Below are 20,244 nucleotides of genomic sequence, written 5' to 3'. Positions count from 1 at the left end.
GCCTTTCTCTCTGCTTCTCTATGTGCCCCTGCTCTCTTTCTATCTGCCCCCCCCCTCTCTCTCTCTACCTGTCTCACTCTCACTACCTCTCTGCCTCTCTCTCTCTCTGCCTTTCTCACTCTCTCTACCTCTCTCTTCCCCTTACTCTCACTCTCTCTGCTTCTCTCTCTCTACCTCTCTCTCTCTCTGCCTCTCTCACTCTCCCACTCATACCACTGAACTTGCTGACACACCATTTCCCTTTCCCACTGTTAATTCCCCCTGCCTCCTCACTTACCCCGAGCTCAGTCACTAAAATATCTGTAATGCTGCCCAGGACTGTCACACAGTCAAAAATGTTCCAGGCATCTTTGAAGTAATTCTGTGGGCAGAAGAGAAAGAGGGAGGGGGAAGGGAGGGAAACAAAGAAAGAAAGAAAGGAAAGAGATTGAGGAGAGAAAGGATAAAAAAGTTGAGTCAGTGTCAGACGGCAACAGGCCATAGATTAGACAAGATAAAATGAACGCCAGTTATGCCATATTGAAGTCATTCCAGCAACAAATATGACTAGAGTCTGAAAGAAAGAGAGTTAGTTGGTTGGCTTGTTGGTTGGTTGGCTGGTTGGTTGGCTGGTTGGCTGGCTGGTTGGCTGATTGGTTGGTTGAAAAGGAGAAGGGATGACAGGATTGTGGTACATACTGTATTGTGACTGCTGCTGCAGTAGAAGCCCTTTGTTGGGTGCCATGTATAAGCCTGCAGCCAAACTGTGCATTAGGACAGCACTAATTAAAACACCATACTCTCTGTGCATTAGGACATAACTAATTAAAACACCATACTCTCTGTGCATTAGGACATAACTAATTAAAACACCATACTCTCTGTGCATTAGGACAGAACTAAATAAAACACAATACTCTCTGTGCATTAGGACAGAACTAATTAAAACACCATACCCTCTGTGCATTAGGACAGAACTAATTAAAACACCATACTCTCTGTGCATTAGGACAGAACTAATTAAAACACCATACTCTCTGTGCATTAGGACAGAACTAATTAAAACACCATACTCTCTGTGCATTAGGACATAACTAATTAAAACACCATACTCTCTGTGTATTAGGACAGAACTAAATAAAACACAATACTCTCTGTGCATTAGGACAGAACTAATTAAAACACCATACCCTCTGTGCATTAGGACAGAACTAATTAAAACACCATACTCTCTGTGCATTAGGACAGAACTAATTAAAACACCATACCCTCTGTGCATTAGGACAGAACTAATTAAAACACCATACTCTCTGTGCATTAGGACAGAACTAATTAAAACACCATACTCTCTGTGCATTAGGACAGAACTAATTAAAACACCGTACACTCTGTGCATTAGGACAGAACTAACTAAAACACCATACTCTCTGTGCATTAGGATGAGTCTAAATAAAACACCATACACTCTGTGCATTAGGACAGAACCACATACAAAACCATTGTCACGCCCTGGTCTTAGTATTTTGTGTTTTCTTTATTTATTTGGTCAGGCCAGGGTGTGACATGGGTTTATTTTGTGGTGTGTTTGTTGTTGGAGGAAATTATAGTTGAAATGACTAATTATGTATACATTCCAATCAGAACTGACTAGTCCAAATGCTATTATGTACTGTACATAATTAATTTTCTCTCTTGCTCCCATTCCCAATTGTATATAATATAGTCAGGAGTTTAGTAATAATGACGGTCTGTTCTTTTGTACAAATGAATGAACTATCTCCAGATGGCAGGGACGGACTATCTCCAGAATGCTGATTTACAGTGACTGACCTTGGCTTTAGGAGAGGAGGGAAGGCTCGAGAACTATAGGGCCTCTCTACCGGTGTCATATATCAAATTTGATTTGATTTGATTTGATATGAAGAGATAGAACATTTAGGAAACGCTGACATCATTTTCAGTTTATAACCTGTGGTAAAATGTGTATGTAAGCAGTACTCTCTTGAATGAAACGCTGTTACCTGACTTTTAAGACCGGGGTTCTGTCCATTTCTTATAAAAACATTGGGTCTTACAATCCCTCTAGAATGCATTGACAGAGTAATAATTCTGATTGGGAAATAATACAGAGGAATTTAGAATTCCACTAACAATTGGTCCTTCGATGCCGGATCTAAATACCCGTCTCTGCCATCTGGAGGTCGTACGCCAGAAAAAAATCGTGCACGTTATTAAAGTCCTGGCCCCGGAATGGAGGTTAAAAACAGGCTGGTATACACTACAGACGGCAGATACGGTGACTAGATCAAACGAACAATGCTTTTCCCAGTCGGCAGCAGGTATAGTAGCCTTTATTCTCGATTCTGGGGGGATTTGAGTTCTTTAATTGATGTTCTGAAATTTTCAGAATTCATCAATAATGGGAGCTTTGCTATTCCCACAGGGTTTGTATGACCATCATACACTGGGTTTTGTATAACCGATATACACTGAAGCAGGTTCGAAAATAACCTGTGGTAATGTGCACTACCGTAAATAAAATAAACTTAATCATGAGAGGCACACCCGCCCGAGATTAAGACGGGATATTAAATAGGTACTGGGGGATAGGACGGTGATCTGGTACAAATACTGGGCGTGGGGAGACAGCAATGGAATACGCAAGATAACTGGAGTGGTCATTTGAATAGTGGCAGTATTGATCATCGTTCCGATTCAACTAATACTACTGAAATATCCAAATAAGGAGGAGAGGGAACCGAAATCTAAAGAAATGAGATAAAAGCCATATCTATAGACAGGATAGTTCCATGCGAGAGGGAAGTCTAACAATTAGTGGCGTGAGATAACGATTATTAGCGTTCTTTAAAAGCCCTCTGACACAACCGGAAAATAAGATATTAACTAGGGATTTACAAACCCTGGGCTTATAGTTGTAAGGTAAGACCTAATATCTGATTCAAAAATCAAAGCTATTGATAAGATTTCCATTTAAAGAGACACACACATAGTCATAGAATTTCAAATTAAATATAGAAAGGCATAGATAAGTGATTAAATACCATAGCTAAGTAACGGTAAGGATTGTTTAGAAATTCCTCAAAAGAAGTGTCGGAAACTAGCGGGAGATTACCGTAATAGGAGAACAAAGAGAATGGAAGGGAGGCGTCCAAAATCTGACTCAGACAAAGAACCTGAATGGAAGCTGATATTACGAATATAGCAAGGAAGGGTTTTAAATTAGGACGATTTTCTGGTAATTCCCGGTGTCGAAGTTTTGCGACTACGGACAATTATAATAATAAGGTATTGAGATGGGAGTCATATTTAAATAAATATATCATAGAACAAAAAGTCACCTAAAGTTAAATGTAAGGAATAACGGAGAGATAAGATACAATTTCATGCTATCCGGACGTTATAGCTATTTATGAATCGACTGACATATGATAAATTTAGCACAAAACATGGTACGTTTAAATGTTAGAGTATGGTAAGTTGAGAAGTTGGGTTGGTTTTACTTTGATGATTAGAATTTAAAACTGAACGCAATCTGAATAGGGAATATATATTTTACAGAGGCAGGCAGATGTGTGATGACGTTTCACGTTGAACAACATCGTTCCTCAAATTTAAACAGAGAAAAGGGGTTGTGGCATTTAGAGGGAAAATGCGTGCATTATAGCTTAGAGTTACTTTTCAAAAGCGGCCAAAAGTTCCAAATACATTTCTTTTAAAAAGGAGAAGTATCGTAAAGATAGTCTGGAAAGATGCTACAGTTTGCAACGGAAGTGCTAGGCACTCAATGGGCTATATGGTGCAACGCTTTGGACTATAAAATAGGTAAGAATAGTTTCATCGTGAAAAGTTGTGATTGTTTTCCTAGGTATTGATTTTTGGTTAGGTAACGCCAGGGAATTCGAAAAAAAAGTAACGTATTCTAAACATGATCTGTTTTCCATTTTTTTCGTTGTGGGGGAAAAATAAAATGTCTTGTCTTAAAGGGACAGTGCACGTCAATCACAGTGGTTTGAGTGTATGGCAGTGTATAAAATATTTTGGGACGACAATTTGAAGATAGACTGAATGAGTTACATGAAACATCAAGAGATTTAAAACAAACGATGTGAAGGGATAATCAGAATTATTGGGCGTCGTTGTAGTAGTAAAAGTTTGGGTTAAGGGGATTTCCCTGTTCTCAGTGACAAGGTATTTTAAAGGTGTACACTCACATATGCTAGTATGAGTTTTAATTAGACAAGTGAATAACGTATTGGGAATAGAGTCGTAATTAAAATACTAAGTCAAAGACGAGACAGTTACTAGATCAAAATGAATTCTAAATAATAACGAAGAGACAATTATGATTTATGCCCATCGAAATGTTTTTATAAAATAAGCGAATTTAGAGATATTGGTTGGGGTGGTAAATTATAATTCAGGATTTGAACAGATGTGATAAATTTAGGTTTGGTTATCGAACAACAATTATTTACAATTCATTGAAAGTCGCTACGAATTGGGCTGAGGTTGAACGCTTGATGATGACGTCACTAGCGAGGCACTTTTGTCGCCAGGGACTGGGGGCAACGGAGAAAATTGTTTGTCTGTTAGTGTGTGTATTAGTGTTTCGAGTAACTTTTCAGAAGTTGAAAAAAAAAATTTTTTTTTATTACAAAATACATTTTTAACAGTAATTTGAGAGTCGCCAGGATAGTCAGGAAAGATGCTAAAAACTATCAGCTGATACCTAGGTAGGCATCATAAGATTTGTGGCGTTTGTTTGGATTGAACTAGGCTATGGGAGAGAGAGAGACTGGATGTATGAATCGTAAAACATTGTGGTAATGGATTCTGATGGTTATTGATTCCTGGTTTGATTGTTTACGTAACACCAGTGAATTTGAACACTTTCCATTGTGTGGAACCATGTTAGGATATTTAAAGTTTGAAAAGCAACCTCTATAGAAAAACATAACTGCATATGTTTCGAGAAGTAAGCTGGGTTGAATTTGGTTATTCAAGCTTTTCCCCTGATACGTAGACATGCGTAACAGGGGCAAGTTGGGATTTGTTTTTCTTGAGGAACTAACAGATGTGGACATGAGTCTCTGAGTAATTTTGCCATCTGAAGCATTATAAGTAGTGAGTTTTCGTATAGTTTGTTTTTGGCTGATAAAAGTGGGTTGTTTATTTGTTTGCTAGTTATGGTCAATTTTGGAGTTTGATTGAATTCAGGTAAACATTGTATTCTGGCGTGCTTAAGTAGGATTCTTCATTCCGGGACGGATGGAAGTTATCTAAAATAAGTCAATTAAAGGAGCCATGGGAGAATGCGAATGCATATTTATTAAATATCGGGGATTAAATGACGGATTTCTTACACTGAGAAATGTACGACATTTGCGGCAGAGGGGAAAAAGTAATACAATAATGTTATCGGGTTAATTGTATCTAAGGGTAGCATGTTCATTTAAGTAAACATATACATTGACGTTGTTTAAAATGTATGATTAATGATTTGAGTTAAAGGGGAATCATCATTAGGTTTTAGTTATAGTTCACTTTTGAGTTTCTGAATCGGAATTAGCATAGTGAATGTGTTAGGAGTGTTGTGTTCTTCTGGGAAAATTGATGTTTAGGTGTCTCAATTTTAGATGTTTCCTGGGATTATAATCTTGGGGAGAATGAGGCCATAAACGACCAAATTAAAACAGGTCTGCAAGTATAAACACATAAAACCATTGTTAGGACTATTTGTTTTAGTGCAAAGGTATTTTAAAGAGGCACGCTCACATATGGAACTTTATGAGTTTTTAGTTTGAGTTTTAATTATACAAGTGAATTTTTTATTTTATGACCTATTGATCTTATCGTGCCTGTCTTCTGAGGTCTGATCAGCCTCAGGGGAGAGTCATTTGTGTAATGAATGTGGTCATATTGAGTTACTAGTTTTAAGGTAAATTCATTTTAATGGAGTTTTGGTTATGGGTTTAGAATTATTGTTTGAATCACTGAAGAGAAAGTGGTTCAGGATTCTGTTTTACAACATTAGCTGTAAAGTTTTTGAATGGGCTATTAATGATTTGGTATTGTAACAGAGAAAAAAATCATATTTATCATTGAGAATAAATAGGGGAAGATAAGATACATTGAGGTTTGGATAGGAGATAGATTAAGCCAATAGGGCAGGGAATTACATAGAAAAATAAGTTACAGTTTTTAGGGGTGATAAATTACTGTAGATAAGGTATTCCACACTTTGCAACGCATATTAAATTCATGTTATTGTCAGATAGAATACTGAGGGTCCCTGAAGGAGAGGGCTTGTTAGTGTAGGAAGGATTTTGATATGGTTAGCATTTATTAGACTTTGTTTGATTATTAGAAGTTTTTAAATAGTATTACATTTAACAGGAATATAGGACATCTGTGATGATTTAGGATTATTGTTAGGACTAAGATAGATTGATTAAGGAAATGTAAAGACTTTAGAGAAAAGCCACTCATAGACATGTTTCTTCTAAAATCAATGATTTTAGATAAAGTCAAACAGTTAGAAGCTTAGTGGTATTTGAGAGATATGAGAGAAATGGGTTACGTTTTTAAATTGGTAAATATATATTTAAGAAAAGATATAAGTAGCACAGATACTTCTTTAAAGTAGATAAGAAACTTGACAGAGTATTGTTACAGGATTGACATGAATGGACGCCCAAGGGAGAATTGGACATGTGGAAAATTAAAAGGGGCTCCGACATGATGATGTTAGACATTAGGATAATTTACTAATCTTACCTAAGTCATTGTTTAAGAGTAGGCAAGGTTGTTACCTGGGCAGAGCCAGGTAACAAAGGGGGGATGGGTAAATTGTGTTCTAGGATAGGATGTGACCTACGGGATAATTAACTAATAAAAAAAAAGGCACGGGAGTAGGAGAACCAGGAAAAGCGGCGGAAGAAGGCAAGCGAGTGGAGGAGCATGAGAGAGAAGAAAGCGAGGGAGGAGTGTTGGAGAAGGAGACGGTGGAAGAGCAAGTGGACTGGGGGGAAAGTGCCCTGGTGGAAGAGATGAGGGGTATGGTGGAGGGGGGGAGGGTGGTATCTCTCCACTGCCGCCATCACCAAAGAAGAGAATGAAGAGGAGGGTGCGATTGGCCGACAGTGAGAGGGAGGGGATGGCCAAGAGAGTGATGGGGGTGGGAGAAACCTCTGGGTTGCTGCTGGTTTCCCCAGGCCCTCAACTTCTGTTGGGTGGGGACACACCTAACAAGACTCAGGACTGGGTACAGGAGGAGGTGGGGAGTTTTTGTTTGGGGACTCAGCCTCCCGATTTTTTTTCCAAACCAGCTGCAGCACTGGGGAGGGGGAGGAGTGTGGGGGTAGACCCAGGGTGCAGGGCACCCCGGAGCCAAACACTAATCCTGCATCCTGGGTTGGTGAGATGGAGGAAGAGGGGGGGATGTCGGGAGTACGGATGGTGTTCTCACCGGTAGATATGGAGCAGGGGAGCATCGGGTGAGTCTCCTGTTTTTTTTCTGTCTGGGTTTAGAATTTGAGTGTATTACATGTTTTTATTTGATTATTTCATGGGGTCTAATTTTACTTTTGTTAGTTTAAATGTAAGGGGTTTAAGGGATTTTGTTAAGAGGAGGGCGGTTTTTAGTTATTTGGAGGGTGTGGGGTTTGATTTTTGTTTTTTACAGGAGGTTACCTGAGGGATGGAGGGGATGTTAGTAGGTTTAAGAGGGAGTGGGACAAGGGGGAGTCGGTTTGGGGTATTGGGGGGGTGCACTCATCGGGGGTAGGGATTTTGTGTGGGCACAGGGAGGTAAAAGTGGAGGATTCTTTTGTGGTAATGCATTGGAGGGTTATAGGGGTGGATGTCACGATAAGGGATTGTAAATTTAGATTAGTGGTGGTGTATGGGCCACAGGTGGTGGCAGACAGGAGGGAGATGGTGGACTGTCTGACGCCCCTGTGTGTCAAAAATAGGAAATTAGTGATAGGGGGGGATTTTAATACAGATTTAGGAATAGGGGGGGATAGCAGTGCAGGCGCCATTACCGGGCTAATGGCTTGCCATGGTCTGGTTGATGGTGGTCTGCACACTACTCCGAAAATGGCTGGTCCTACATGGCGCAACTCCAGGGGGGTTGAGCGGAGGCTCGACTATATTTTTGTACCCAGGTCTTTGGGTAAGTTGTCTGGGCGGCTGTTGCCTGTTTTCTTTTCGGATCACGACGGGGTGCTCCTGCAGGTGGGGTCACCAGTCTGCCTCTTTGGTAGGGGGTACTGGAAGTTAGATCGGGATGTGCTGGAGGAGCAGGCTTTTGTTGACGGGTTTTATGGTTTCTTTTGGAGGCTTGAAGGCCTCCGGTCCATGTGCGAGGGGGTGTTAGAGTGGTGGGAATTAGTTAAGGTGAGGATTAGGGCTTTTATAATAGGGTATTGCAAGAGGAAAAAAAGGGAGGAGAGGAGGGAGGTGGATCGTATCCAAAGGTTAATTGAACTCGAGTACGAGGCAGGCAACCTCGGCGGGTCGTTTGACTGGGAGAGATCTGCTACCCTAAAGGCGCAGCTCAGGGAGTTGCAGGAGCGGAAGGCTCGAGCTTTCCTGGAGCGTGCGCATAGTGGCTTTCTAGAACACAATGAGACTTGTTCTGCTATGTTCTTTAAGTCGGTTAGGGCCAGACAGAGTAGGAAGGTAATGCATGGCGTTAGGGAAGAAAATGGTAGTATAGTTAGAGAACCAGAGGATATGGTCAGGGTGACAACTGATCATTTCCAAGGTTTATTTAAGGAAAGGGAAATAGATGTAGAGCAGGGAAATGTGTTTTTAGAACACTTGTCCAGGCGGTTGCCGGAGGACATTAGAGAAGTGATGGAGGCCCAGATTTCACTAGAAGAGGTTGAGAGCGCTCTTAGGAGGATGGGAAAAGGGAAGGTGCCTGGGATGGATGGGCTGCCGGCTGAGTTTTATCTCAAGTTTTGGGGTATACTTGGACCAGTGGTCCTCGAAGTCTTGAAGGCCATCCTTGAGACGGGTGTCCTGGGGGGGATCAATGGCTGTTGGTGTGCTGTCACTTTTATATAAGAAGGGGGAAGTAACAGACCTTGGCAACTGGCGGCCGTTGACCATGCTGTGTGTAGATTACAAGCTACTTGCAAAGGTTTTAGCAGACCGGTTGCGCACAGCCCTTCCCTACGTCGTCCATGAGGATCAGACGTGCGGGGTAGAGGGCCGCTCTATTAGATGGAACCTACAGTTAATCAGGGACTCCATCGCTTGGGTTGAAGATAGAGGACTGCCTTTAATGGTAGCAGCGCTAGATCAGGCGAAAGCCTTTGATCGCGTGAATAGATCCTTTTTATTCAGAGTTTAGGTCGATTAGGATTTGGGGAGAAGTTCATAGGATGGATTCGTACATTATATGTCGGAGCGGGGTGCCGAGTTAGTGTAAATAGTCACTTGGGTGACGTTTTGACCTCTCGTCTGGGGTCAGGCAGGGGTGCCCACTCTCGGCTCTCCTCTTCGTTCTGTACATGGAGCCTCTGGGGGCTGCCATTAGGGCAGACACAGGGGTGGAAGGCTTGTTGATCCCTGGAAGTGGTGGGCTGCGTGTTAAGATGACGCAGTACGCCGACGACACTTCCTTGCTGCTGTGCAAGGACTCGTGCCTGACAAGGTCCCTTGCCATCTTTGGGGATTTCACCCGAGCGTCGGGAGCGGTTCTGAACCATGCAAAGTCTTCCGTCAAGTTTTTCGGAAGATGGCGTGGTAGAACGGATGTTCCTGGGGGGTTATCTCTCTGTGAGGGGGCCCTGAGGATTCTCGGGGTCCATTTTGAGACCTCCGGCTCAGCGACGCTAAACTGGAACATGCGTATCGCAGTGGTACAGAGGACGCTAGCAATGTGGAAGGCTAGGTATTTGTCTTTTATGGGCAAAGTCCTGGTCCTAAAGGTGGATGTGTTGCCGTCTCTTTTGTATTTGGCGTACATCTACCCATTGCCGGCTTGTCTGAGGAGGCCTCTAGTGAGGCTTGTGTTTCAGTTCATGTGGAGTGGCAGGTGCGAGTGGGTCGCCAGGGCACGCATGATCTGTCCCATCGGGGAGGGAGGTAGGGGGGTACCACATTTCCCCCTCAAGCTGGACACAATTTTTGTTTCTTTCTTGTTAACGGAGCTTGCTCATCCAGTGATACACCCGTCCGGTTACCTCCTGCGGGTGTTCTTCTCGTATCAGGCGAGAAGCGTAATGGTGTGGTCTAACACGGGTCCTCGGGCGGAACAGCTGCCGTGGCACTTTGGTCATGCGGCCAAGTGGCTGCGTGCGCACCCTGAGGTTGAAGTTGCCCGAGTTGGTTTAGATCACAGGCACCTGTACGAGGAGGTCAGAAAGGCAGGGAGTCCGGCGCCTGTAGTGGGCATCTCGGAAGTGGTCTGGGAGGGAGTGCAGGCGCAGGGGTCTGGACAACAGGCTCAAGGACCTGAATTGGTTGAGCCTCCATAAGTGCTTGCCGGTACATTCCATCATGTACCGGTATAGTTTGGTGCAATCCCCCACCTGTCCAAGATCCTCTTGTGGCAGGGAGGAGACTGTGCGCCATGTCTTTTGGGACTGTGCCTTTGCCGGAGTAGTATGGGCTAGGGCACGGGTGTTGTTAGGTTTGGTAAGGGGGGATTTTGTATTGACGTGGGCCAGGTTAGAGAGAGAGGTGTAGGGAGAGCGAGAGGGACGGATAGGGACAGGTTTCTGCTCTGGCTTCTCATGAGTCTCTTTAAACGGGGGCTGTGGGAAGCCAGGCAGAACATGGTGAAGACAGGGAGAGATTGGGGGTGGAAGGGATAGTGAGGAGGGGAAGGAGATTTGAGGGGGAGGATGAAGAGGGAGGAGAGGAAGTGGGGGCAGCACGCTGCTCGGGAGAGGTGGAAGGGGGGTTTAGGGCTGGGTGTCATTTAGATTTGCAAGGGGATAGATTAGGGACGGGGAGATAGGGAAAGGTAGTTTGTAGGGTGACGGGGAGGGAAGATGCTCCCCTGAGGTTTTGTTTGGGGTTTTTGTTTAGTTAAATTAGTTAAATTAAAATACCATTATTTGAGTATGTATGAAAATTATGAGTTGTAAAGAATGAATGGTATTGAAGATAATAAATTATTTTTTTATTTAAAAAAAAAAATAGGCTGTATAGGTTTTCATGTTCCGTTTCTTGTTTTTGTATTGTTCGTATTTCATCTTCATTAAAGATGTATATTATCAACCACGCTGCATTTTGGTCCGACTCTCCTTCGACTGAAGAAAACCGTAACAGAATCACCCACCACAAGAGAACCAAGCGGTGTGGTGACAGGCAGCGACAGCAACAGCAGCGAAAAGAGGAATGGACATGGGAGGACGTTATGGACATCAAGAGTATGGACTATACTACTTGGGAGGAGATAGACAGGTGGGCGGTCGACCCAGAGAGAGTGCCGGAGCCCGCCTGGGATTCGCTGGAGCAGTGCGAGGAGGGCTATAGGAGAATGGAGTTGAAGAGAAAAGCACGGCGGAGCAGAAGGAAGCCCGAGAGTCAGCCCCAAAAATGTATTGGGGAGGGGGGGGGGGCTCAGGGAGGGTGTGGCAGAGTCAGGGTTCAGACCTGAGCCAACTCCCCCTGTTTATCGTGAGGAGCAGCGATCACAGGACTTCTGGACTTGGGAGGAGATACTGGACGGAAAAGGACCCTGGGCACAGCCTGGTGAATATCGATGCCCCAAAGAAGAACTGGAGGCGGCGAAAGCGGAGAGGCGCTGGTATGAAGAGGCAGCACGGCGACGCGGATGGAAGCCCGAGAGTCAGCCCCAAAAATGTATTGGGGGGGGGGCTCACAGGGAGTACGGCTACGCCAGGTAGGAGACCTGCGCAAACTTCCTGTGCTTACCGGGGGGCTAAAGAGACCGGGCAGGCACCGTGTTATGCTGTGGAGCGCACGGTGTCTCCAGTGCGGGTGCATAGCCCGGTATGGTACATTCCAGCTCCTCGTATTGGCCGGGCTAGAGTGGGCATCGAGCCAGGTAAGGTTGGGCAGGCTTGGTGCTCAAGAGCTCCAGTGCGCCTGCACGGTCCGGTCTATCCAGTGCCACCTCCACACACCAGTCCTCCGGTGGCAGCTCCCCGCACCAGGCTTCCTGTGCGTGTCCTCGGCCCAGTACCACCAGTGCCAGCACCACGCATCAGGCCTTCAGTGCGCCTCGCCTGTTTAGCGCTATCAGAGCCTTCCTCCTCTCCAGCGCTGCCGGAGTCTCCCGCCTGTTTAGCACTGCCAGAGCCTTCCTCCTCTCCAGCGCTGCTGGAGTCTCCCGCGTGTTTAGCGCTGCCAGAGCCTTCCTCCTCTCCAGCGCTGCCGGAGTCTCCCGCCTGTTTAGCGCTGCCAGAGCCTTCCTTCTCTCCAGCGCTGCCGGAGTCTCCTGCCTGTTCAGCGCAGCCAGAGCTGCTAATTTGCATGGAGCAGCCAGAGCTTCCAGTCTGCATGGAGCAGCCAGAGCTGCCAGTCTGCATGGAGCAGCCAGAGCTGCCAGTCTGCATGGAGCAGCCAGAGATGCCAGTCTGCATGGAGCAGCCAGAGCTGCCAGTCTGCATGGAGCAGCCAGAGCTGCCAGTCTGCATGGAGCAGCCAGAGCAGCCTGTCTGCATGGAGCAGCCAGAGAAGCTAGAGCCGCCAGTCAGCCAGGATCTTCCAGATCCGCCAGTCAGCCAGGATCCGCCAGTCAGCCAGGATCTTCCAGATCCGCCATTCAGCCAGGATCCGCCATTCAGCCAGGATCCACCAGCTAGCCAGGATCTGCCAGAGCCAACTACCTGCCTGAGCTTCCTCTCAGTACTGGGCTTCCTCTCAGTACTGAGCTTCCCCTCAGTGCTGAGCTTTCCCTCAGTGCTGAGCTTCCCCTCAGTGCTGAGCTTCCCCTCAGTGCTGAGCTTCCTCTCAGTGCTGAGCTACCCCTCAGTCCCAAGCTACCCCTCAGTGCCGAGCTACCCCTCAGTGCCGAGCTACCCCTCAGTCCCGAGCTTCCCCTCAGTCCCGAGCTTCCCTTCAGTCCCGAGCTTCCCCTCAGTCCCGAGCTTCCCCTCAGTCCCGAGCTGCCCCTCAGTCCAGCGGGGTCCTTGGTGAGAGTTATTAGTCCAAGGTCGGTGGCGAGGGTCGCCAATCAAAGGACGCATTACAGGGGGACTAAGACTTGGTTGGAGTGGGGTTCACGTCCCGAGCCGGAGCCGCCACCGTGGACAGACACCCACCCGGACCCTCCCCTATGGGTTTAAGTGTGCGGCCGGGAGTCCGCACCTTGGGGGGGGTTCTGTCACGCCCTGGTCTTAGTATTTTGTGTTTTCTTTATTTATTTGGTCAGGCCAGGGTGTGACATGGGTTTATTTTGTGGTGTGTTTGTGTATTGGGGTTTTTCGTAGGTTTTGGGATTGTGGCTTAGTGGGGTGTTCTAGCAAAGTCTATGGTTGCCTGAGGCGGTTCTCAATCAGAGGCAGGTGATTCTCGTTGTCTCTGATTGGGAACCATATTTAGGCAGCCATATTCTTTGAGTGTTTCGTGGGTGATTGTTCCTGTCTCAGTGTTTTGTATTCACCAGATAGGCTGTATAGGTTTTCATGTTCCGTTTCTTGTTTTTGTATTGTTCGTATTTCATCTTCATTAAAGATGTATATTATCAACCACGTTGCATTTTGGTCCGACTCTCCTTCGACGGAAGAAAACCGTAACAACCATACTCTCTGTGCATTAGGACAGAACTAAATAAAACACCATATTCTCCGTGCATTAGGACGGAACCACATAAAACACCATACTCTCTGTGCATTAGGACAGAACTAAATAAAACACCATATTTTCTGTGCATTAGGACAGAACTAAATAAAACACCATATTATCTGTGCATTAGGACAGAACTAATTAAAACACCATACTCTCTGTGCATTAGGACAGAACTAATTAAAACACCATACTCTCTGTGCATTAGGACAGAACTAATTAAAACACCATACTCTCTGTGCATTAGGACAGAACTAATTAAAACACCATACTCTCTATGCATTAGAACAGAGCTAAATAAAACACAATACTCTCTGTGCATTAGGACAGAAATAATTAAAACACCATACTCTCTGTGCATTAGGACAGAACTAATTAAAACACCATACACTCTGTGCATTAGGACAGAACCACATAAAATACCATACTCTCTGTGCATTAAGACAGAACTAAATAAAACACCATATTCTCTGTGCATTAGGACAGAACCACATAAAACACCATATTATCTGTGCATTAGGACAGAACTAATTAAAACACCATACTCTCTGTGCATTAGGACAGAACATACTCTCTGTGCATTAGGACAGAACTAAATAAAACACCATACTCTCTGTGCATTAGGACATAACTAATTAAAACACCATACTCTCTGTGCATTAGGACAGAACATACTCTCTGTGCATTAGGACATAACTAATTAAAACACCATATTATCTGTGCATTAGGACATAACTAATTAAAACACCATATTATCTGTGCATTAGGACAGAACTAATTAAAACACCATACTCTCTGTGCATTAGGACAGAACATACTCTCTGTGCATTAGGACAGAACTAAATAAAACACCATACTCTCTGTGCATTAGGACATAACTAATTAAAACACCATACTCTCTGTGCATTAGGACAGAACTAATTAAAACACCATACTCTCTGTGCATTAGGACAGAACTAATTAAAACACTATACTCTCTGTGCATTAGGACAGAACGAATTAAAACAACATACTCTCTATGCATTAGGACAGAACTAAATAAAACACAATACTCTCTGTGCATTAGGACAGAAATAATTAAAACACCATACTCTCTGTGCATTAGGACAGAACTAATTAAAACACCATACTCTCTGTGCATTGGGACAGAACTAATTAAAACACCATACTCTCTGTGCATTAGGACAGAAAAATGTAAAACACCATACTCTCTGTGCATTAGGACAGAACTAATTAAAACACCACACACTCTGTGCATTAGGACAGAACTAAATAAAACACCATATTCTCTGTGCATTAGGATAGAACTAAATAAAACACCCTATTCTCTGTGCATTAGGACAGAACTAATTAAAACACCATACTCTCTGTGCATTAGGACATAACTAATTAAAACACCATACACTCTGTGCATTAGGACAGAACCACATAAAATACCATACTCTCTGTGCATTGGGACAGAACTAAATAAAACACAATACTCTCTGTGCATTAGGACAGAACTAAATAAAACACCATATTATCTGTGCATTAGGACAGAACTAATTAAAACACCATACTCTCTGTGCATTAGGACAGAACATACTCTCTGTGCATTAGGACAGAACTAAATAAAACACCATACTCTCTGTGCATTAGGACATAACTAATTAAAACACCATATTATCTGTGCATTAGGACAGAACTAATTAAAACACCATACTCTCTGTGCATTAGGACAGAACTAATTAAAACACCATACTCTCTGTGCATTAGGACAGAACTAATTAAAACACCATACTCTCTGTGCATTAGGACAGAACTAAATAAAACACCATACTCTCTGTGCATTAGGACAGAACTAAATAAAACACCATACTCTCTGTGCATTAGGACAGAACTAAATAAAACACCATACTCTCTGTGCATTAGGACATAACTAATTAAAACACCATACTCTCTGTGCATTGGGACAGAACTAAATAAAACACCATACTCTCTGTGCATTAGGACAGAACTAAATAAAACACCATACTCTCTGTGCATTAGGACAGAACTAAATAAAACACCATACTCTCTGTGCATTAGGACAGAACTAATTAAAACACCATACTCTCTGTGCATTAGGACAGAACTAATTAAAACACCATACTCTCTGTGCATTAGGACAGAACTAAATAAAACACCATACTCTCTGTGCATTAGGACAGAACTAAATAAAACACCATACTCTCTGTGCATTAGGACAGAACTAATTAAAACACCATACTCTCTGTGCATTAGGACAGAACTAATTAAAACACCATACTCTCTGTGCATTAGGACAGAACTAAATAAAACACCATACTCTCTGTGCATTTTCACTAGGCACGTACACTGCCGATTTTGCCGGTCTTCCTACTTACAAAGCATGTAGAGGTCTGTACTTTTTATCATAGGTACACTTCAACTGTGAGAGACGGAATCTAAAACAAAAATCCAGAAAATCACATTGTATGATTTTTAAGTAATTAATTTGCATTTTATTGCATGACATAAGTATTTGATCACCTACCAACCAGTAAGAATTCCGGCTCTCACAGACCTGTTCGTTTTTCTTTAAGAAGCCCTTCTGTTCTCCACTCATTACCTGTATTAACTGCACCTGTTTGAACTCGTTACCTGTATAAAAGACACCTGTCCACACACTCAATCAAACAGACTCCAACCTCTCCACAATGGCCAAGACCAGAGAGCTGTGTAAGGACATCAGGGATAAAATTGTAGACCTGCACAAGGCTGGGATGGGCTACAGGACAATAGGCAAGCAGCTTGATGAGAAGGCAACAACTGTTGGCGCAATTATTAGAAAATGGAAGAAGTTCAAGATGACGGTCAATCACCCTCGGTCTGGGGCTCCATGCAAGATCTCACCCCGTGGGGCATCAATGATCATGAGGAAGGTGAGGGATCAGCCCAGAACTACACGGTAGGACCTAGTCAATGACCTGAAGAGAGCTGGGACCACAGTCTCAAAGAAAACCATTAGTAACACACAACGCCGTCATGGATTAAATCCTAAATCGCACGCAAGGTCCCTCTGCTCAAGCCAGCGCATGTCCAGGCCCGTCTGAAGTTTGCCAATGACCACCTGGATGATCCAGAGGAGGAATGGAAGAAGGTCATGTGGAGACAAACATTTAGCTTTTTGGTCTGAACTCCACTCGCCGTGTTTGGAGGAAGAAGAAGGATGAGTACAACCCCAAGAACACCATCTCAACCGTGAAGCATGGAGGTGGAAACATAATTCTTTGGGGATGCTTTACTGCAAAGGGGACAGGACGACTGCACCGTATTGAGGGGAGGATGGATGGGGCCATGTATCGCGAGATCTTGGCCAACAACCTCCTTCCCTCAGTAAGAGCATTGAAGATGGGTCGTGGCTGGATCTTCCAGCATGACAACGACCCAAAACACACAGCCAGGGCAACTAAGGAGTGGCTCCGTAAGAAGCATCTCAAGGTCCTGTAGTGGCCTAGCCAGTCTCCAGACCTGAACCCAATGGAACATCTTTGGAGGGAGCTGAAAGTCCGTATTGCCCAGCGACAGCCCCGATACCCGAAGGATCTGGAGAAGGTCTGTATGGAGGATTGGGCCAAAATCACTGCCGCAGTGTGTGCAAACCTGATCAAGAACTACAGGAAACGTATGATCTCTGTAATTGCAAACAAAGGTTTCTGTACCAAATATTAAGTTCTGCTTTTCCTATGTATCAAATACTTATGTCATGCAATAAAATGCTAATTAATTACTTAAAAATCATACAATGTGATTTTCTGGATTTTTGTTTTAGATTCCGTCTCTGACAGTTGAAGTGTACCTATGATAAAAATGACCTCTACATGCTTTGTAAGTAGGAAAACCTGCAAAATTGGTAGTGTTTCAAATACTTGTTCTCCCCACTGTATGTCTGTGTGTGTATTTATCTGTGTGTGTATTTACCTGTGTGTATTTACCTGTGTGTGTCCTCTTTGTTCCTGTTCCACTAAATCTTTACCATCCCTAAAATCCTTGACTCTCCTTTTTATTAGTCTCTCTCTCTCTCTCTCTGCATGTTGGGAGTGTTTGGTGCATGCTGGGAATTGTATGAGCGAGTGCGAGTGTTGTCTGGAGTTTCCTTTTCTTGGTGGTTTGCCTTTTTCTATGCATGATTAATGTTATTATTGTTTTTATTCTTGTGGTAGTATTAAGTATATTGTATTTGTCAGAAATGCCCTGGTTTTGGCGGGGATGGTGACCCACATGGGGACGTCGCCCCTGTCACTTCGGCACGGCTTTAGGTGTGTTACTGAAGCTACTGTCACTGTGGAGGAGTTCCTGGCCGCCGTAGGAGAGAAGGTAGGATACGAGAATGTTGCTTATGCGTCACGGATGAATAAAGCGGTGGTGGTATTTCTTAAAGAAGAGCGTCTTGTTGATCGTATGGTTGAGCATGGCGTACTTCTTAAAGCTATGTTTATTCAAGTTCCGCAGCTTTTGTCTCCGTCAACAAGGGTAACGATTTCGAATGTACCGTCGTTTATTCCCAATGAGCTATTGAAGTGCAAGTTATTGCGGTTTGGGAAGTTTGCAAGATCAATTACGATTGTCCCATTGGGTTGCAAATACCCGGCTCTGAAACAGGTTATGTCGTTTCAAACCCCCGGCTCTGAAACAGGTTATATCGTTTCAAACCCCCGGCTCTGAAACAGGTTATATCGTTTCAAACACCCGGCTTTGAAACAGGTTATGTCGTTTCAAACACCCGGCTCTGAAACAGGTTATATTGTTTCAAACCCCCGGCTCTAAAACAGGTTATATTGTTTCAAACCCCCGGCTCTGAAACAGGTTATGTCGTTTCAAACACCCGGCTCTGAAACAGGTTATATCGTTTCAAACACCCGGCCCTGAAACAGGTTATGTCTTTTCGGCGACAGGTGTTTATGTTTTTAGACTCACCGGAGTCTGAAACTCTGGCACATCTGTTCTTACAGTGTCCCAGGTTGGTCGGGATGACTGACCTGATCACTAGCTGGTTCTCTGCTCTGGGAGAGGTTTTCTCTTCTCAACAGTTTATATTTTGGGCCAAAGTACAGGTTTAGTCGAAGGGGTGTAGTTCTTTTGCTTAATTTTGTGTCAGCGGCAGCTACAATAGCAATATGGAAAATCACGAAAGAACAGTATTTGGGGACAGGGGTCTGCGGGTGTGGTGGGAATGCTGGAGAGGATGTTGGCAGCGAGACTGAGGGTTGAGTTTGCCTATTACAAAATGGTTAACAACATTGATCTGTTTATGAGTATATGGGGTATTCAGAGGCTGTTGTGTAGAGTTAGTGTGGAGGAAGTTTTGGTGTTGTGTTTTTAATTGATGTGTAACCACAGTTTTGTTTGAGTGTTTATTGTGTTGAGGGTTCCCAGACCCAATAAATGTTATTTAAATCTAAAAGCATTCTCTCTCTCTCTCTCTCTTTCTCTCTCTCTCGCACTCTCTCTCTCTCTCTCCCTCTTTCACACTCTCTCTCTCTCTCTCCTCTAATTATTCCCCCTCTTCTCCATATATCTTCCCACCACTCTTCCTCAAACGGTCTCCTCTGTGCCTTTCTCCTCTCCTTCACTCTCCTCTCACCCATCCCTCCCCCTATAGCCATTTGTCTCTCTCAATACCCAGGTGACTGCTACAGTACACATAGGTTATTAACTGGGAAAAACAATAATAATCTCTATACATTTATACACATACTACCAGTAGATAGTAGACAGAGAGACAGATAGACAGATCATTAGATTCAATGTAGTTAGTTACATGTAGTTAGCTAGCTGATTAGTTACATTCTCAGATCGCTATAGGACTATACTTTGAGGGCAAGATTTGGCATGTTAGATTGATAGATTGCTTAGTTAGTTAGTTATATGTAGTTAGTTAGTTAGTTAGTTACATCTAAAATTCATTCCTATCATCATTGGAAGACGTGTGTGACACACTTACTAGCACTCCAAAGGCGATGATCTTGAGTACACACTCCATGGAGAACAGCGAGGTGAACACGATGTTCAGGTTGGCCAGCACAGCCTCGTAGGCCGGAGAGGCTCCGTCATACTACACACATACACACACACACACACAAACACACACACACACACACACCCACATGCACACACACACACACACACCCACACACACACGCACACACACATGCACACATATTTGCACATGCATGTATATACAGATATATGCACATAGACATACACAAGTACACAGAAATGCACAATAACACAAATACAGAGACAGAAATAAATGCATAAAGGAATATGACAAATATCATCCAAACACACACAGAGACACAGACAACCACAGACAGAGAAGAAGACACATCCAAACACACACAGAGACACAGACAACCACAGACAGAGAGGAAGACACATATGAAGACAGATAGAGACACTCACACAGGTTAGCACACACAGAGGCAG

General features: G+C 43.9%; 1 protein-coding gene across 1 annotated transcript in view; it reads right to left on the bottom strand.

Moving 5' to 3' along the window:
• Nucleotides 1-20,244, bottom strand: part of LOC112225764 (voltage-dependent P/Q-type calcium channel subunit alpha-1A-like) — a gene marked incomplete at both ends in the record, with an annotated part of 126,055 nt that overhangs the window by 59,625 nt on the left and 46,186 nt on the right. Inside the window, 2 exon segments of the mRNA XM_042316080.1 lie at nucleotides 278-361; nucleotides 19,760-19,870. Coding sequence (XP_042172014.1) covers nucleotides 278-361; nucleotides 19,760-19,870 — 195 coding nt within the window.

This window comes from Oncorhynchus tshawytscha, unplaced genomic scaffold, assembly GCF_018296145.1.
Source record: "Oncorhynchus tshawytscha isolate Ot180627B unplaced genomic scaffold, Otsh_v2.0 Un_contig_903_pilon_pilon, whole genome shotgun sequence".
Classification (NCBI taxonomy): domain Eukaryota; kingdom Metazoa; phylum Chordata; class Actinopteri; order Salmoniformes; family Salmonidae; genus Oncorhynchus; species Oncorhynchus tshawytscha.
Note: the sequence above shows the minus strand (reverse complement) of the source record. Positions and strands in the feature narration are given on the sequence as shown.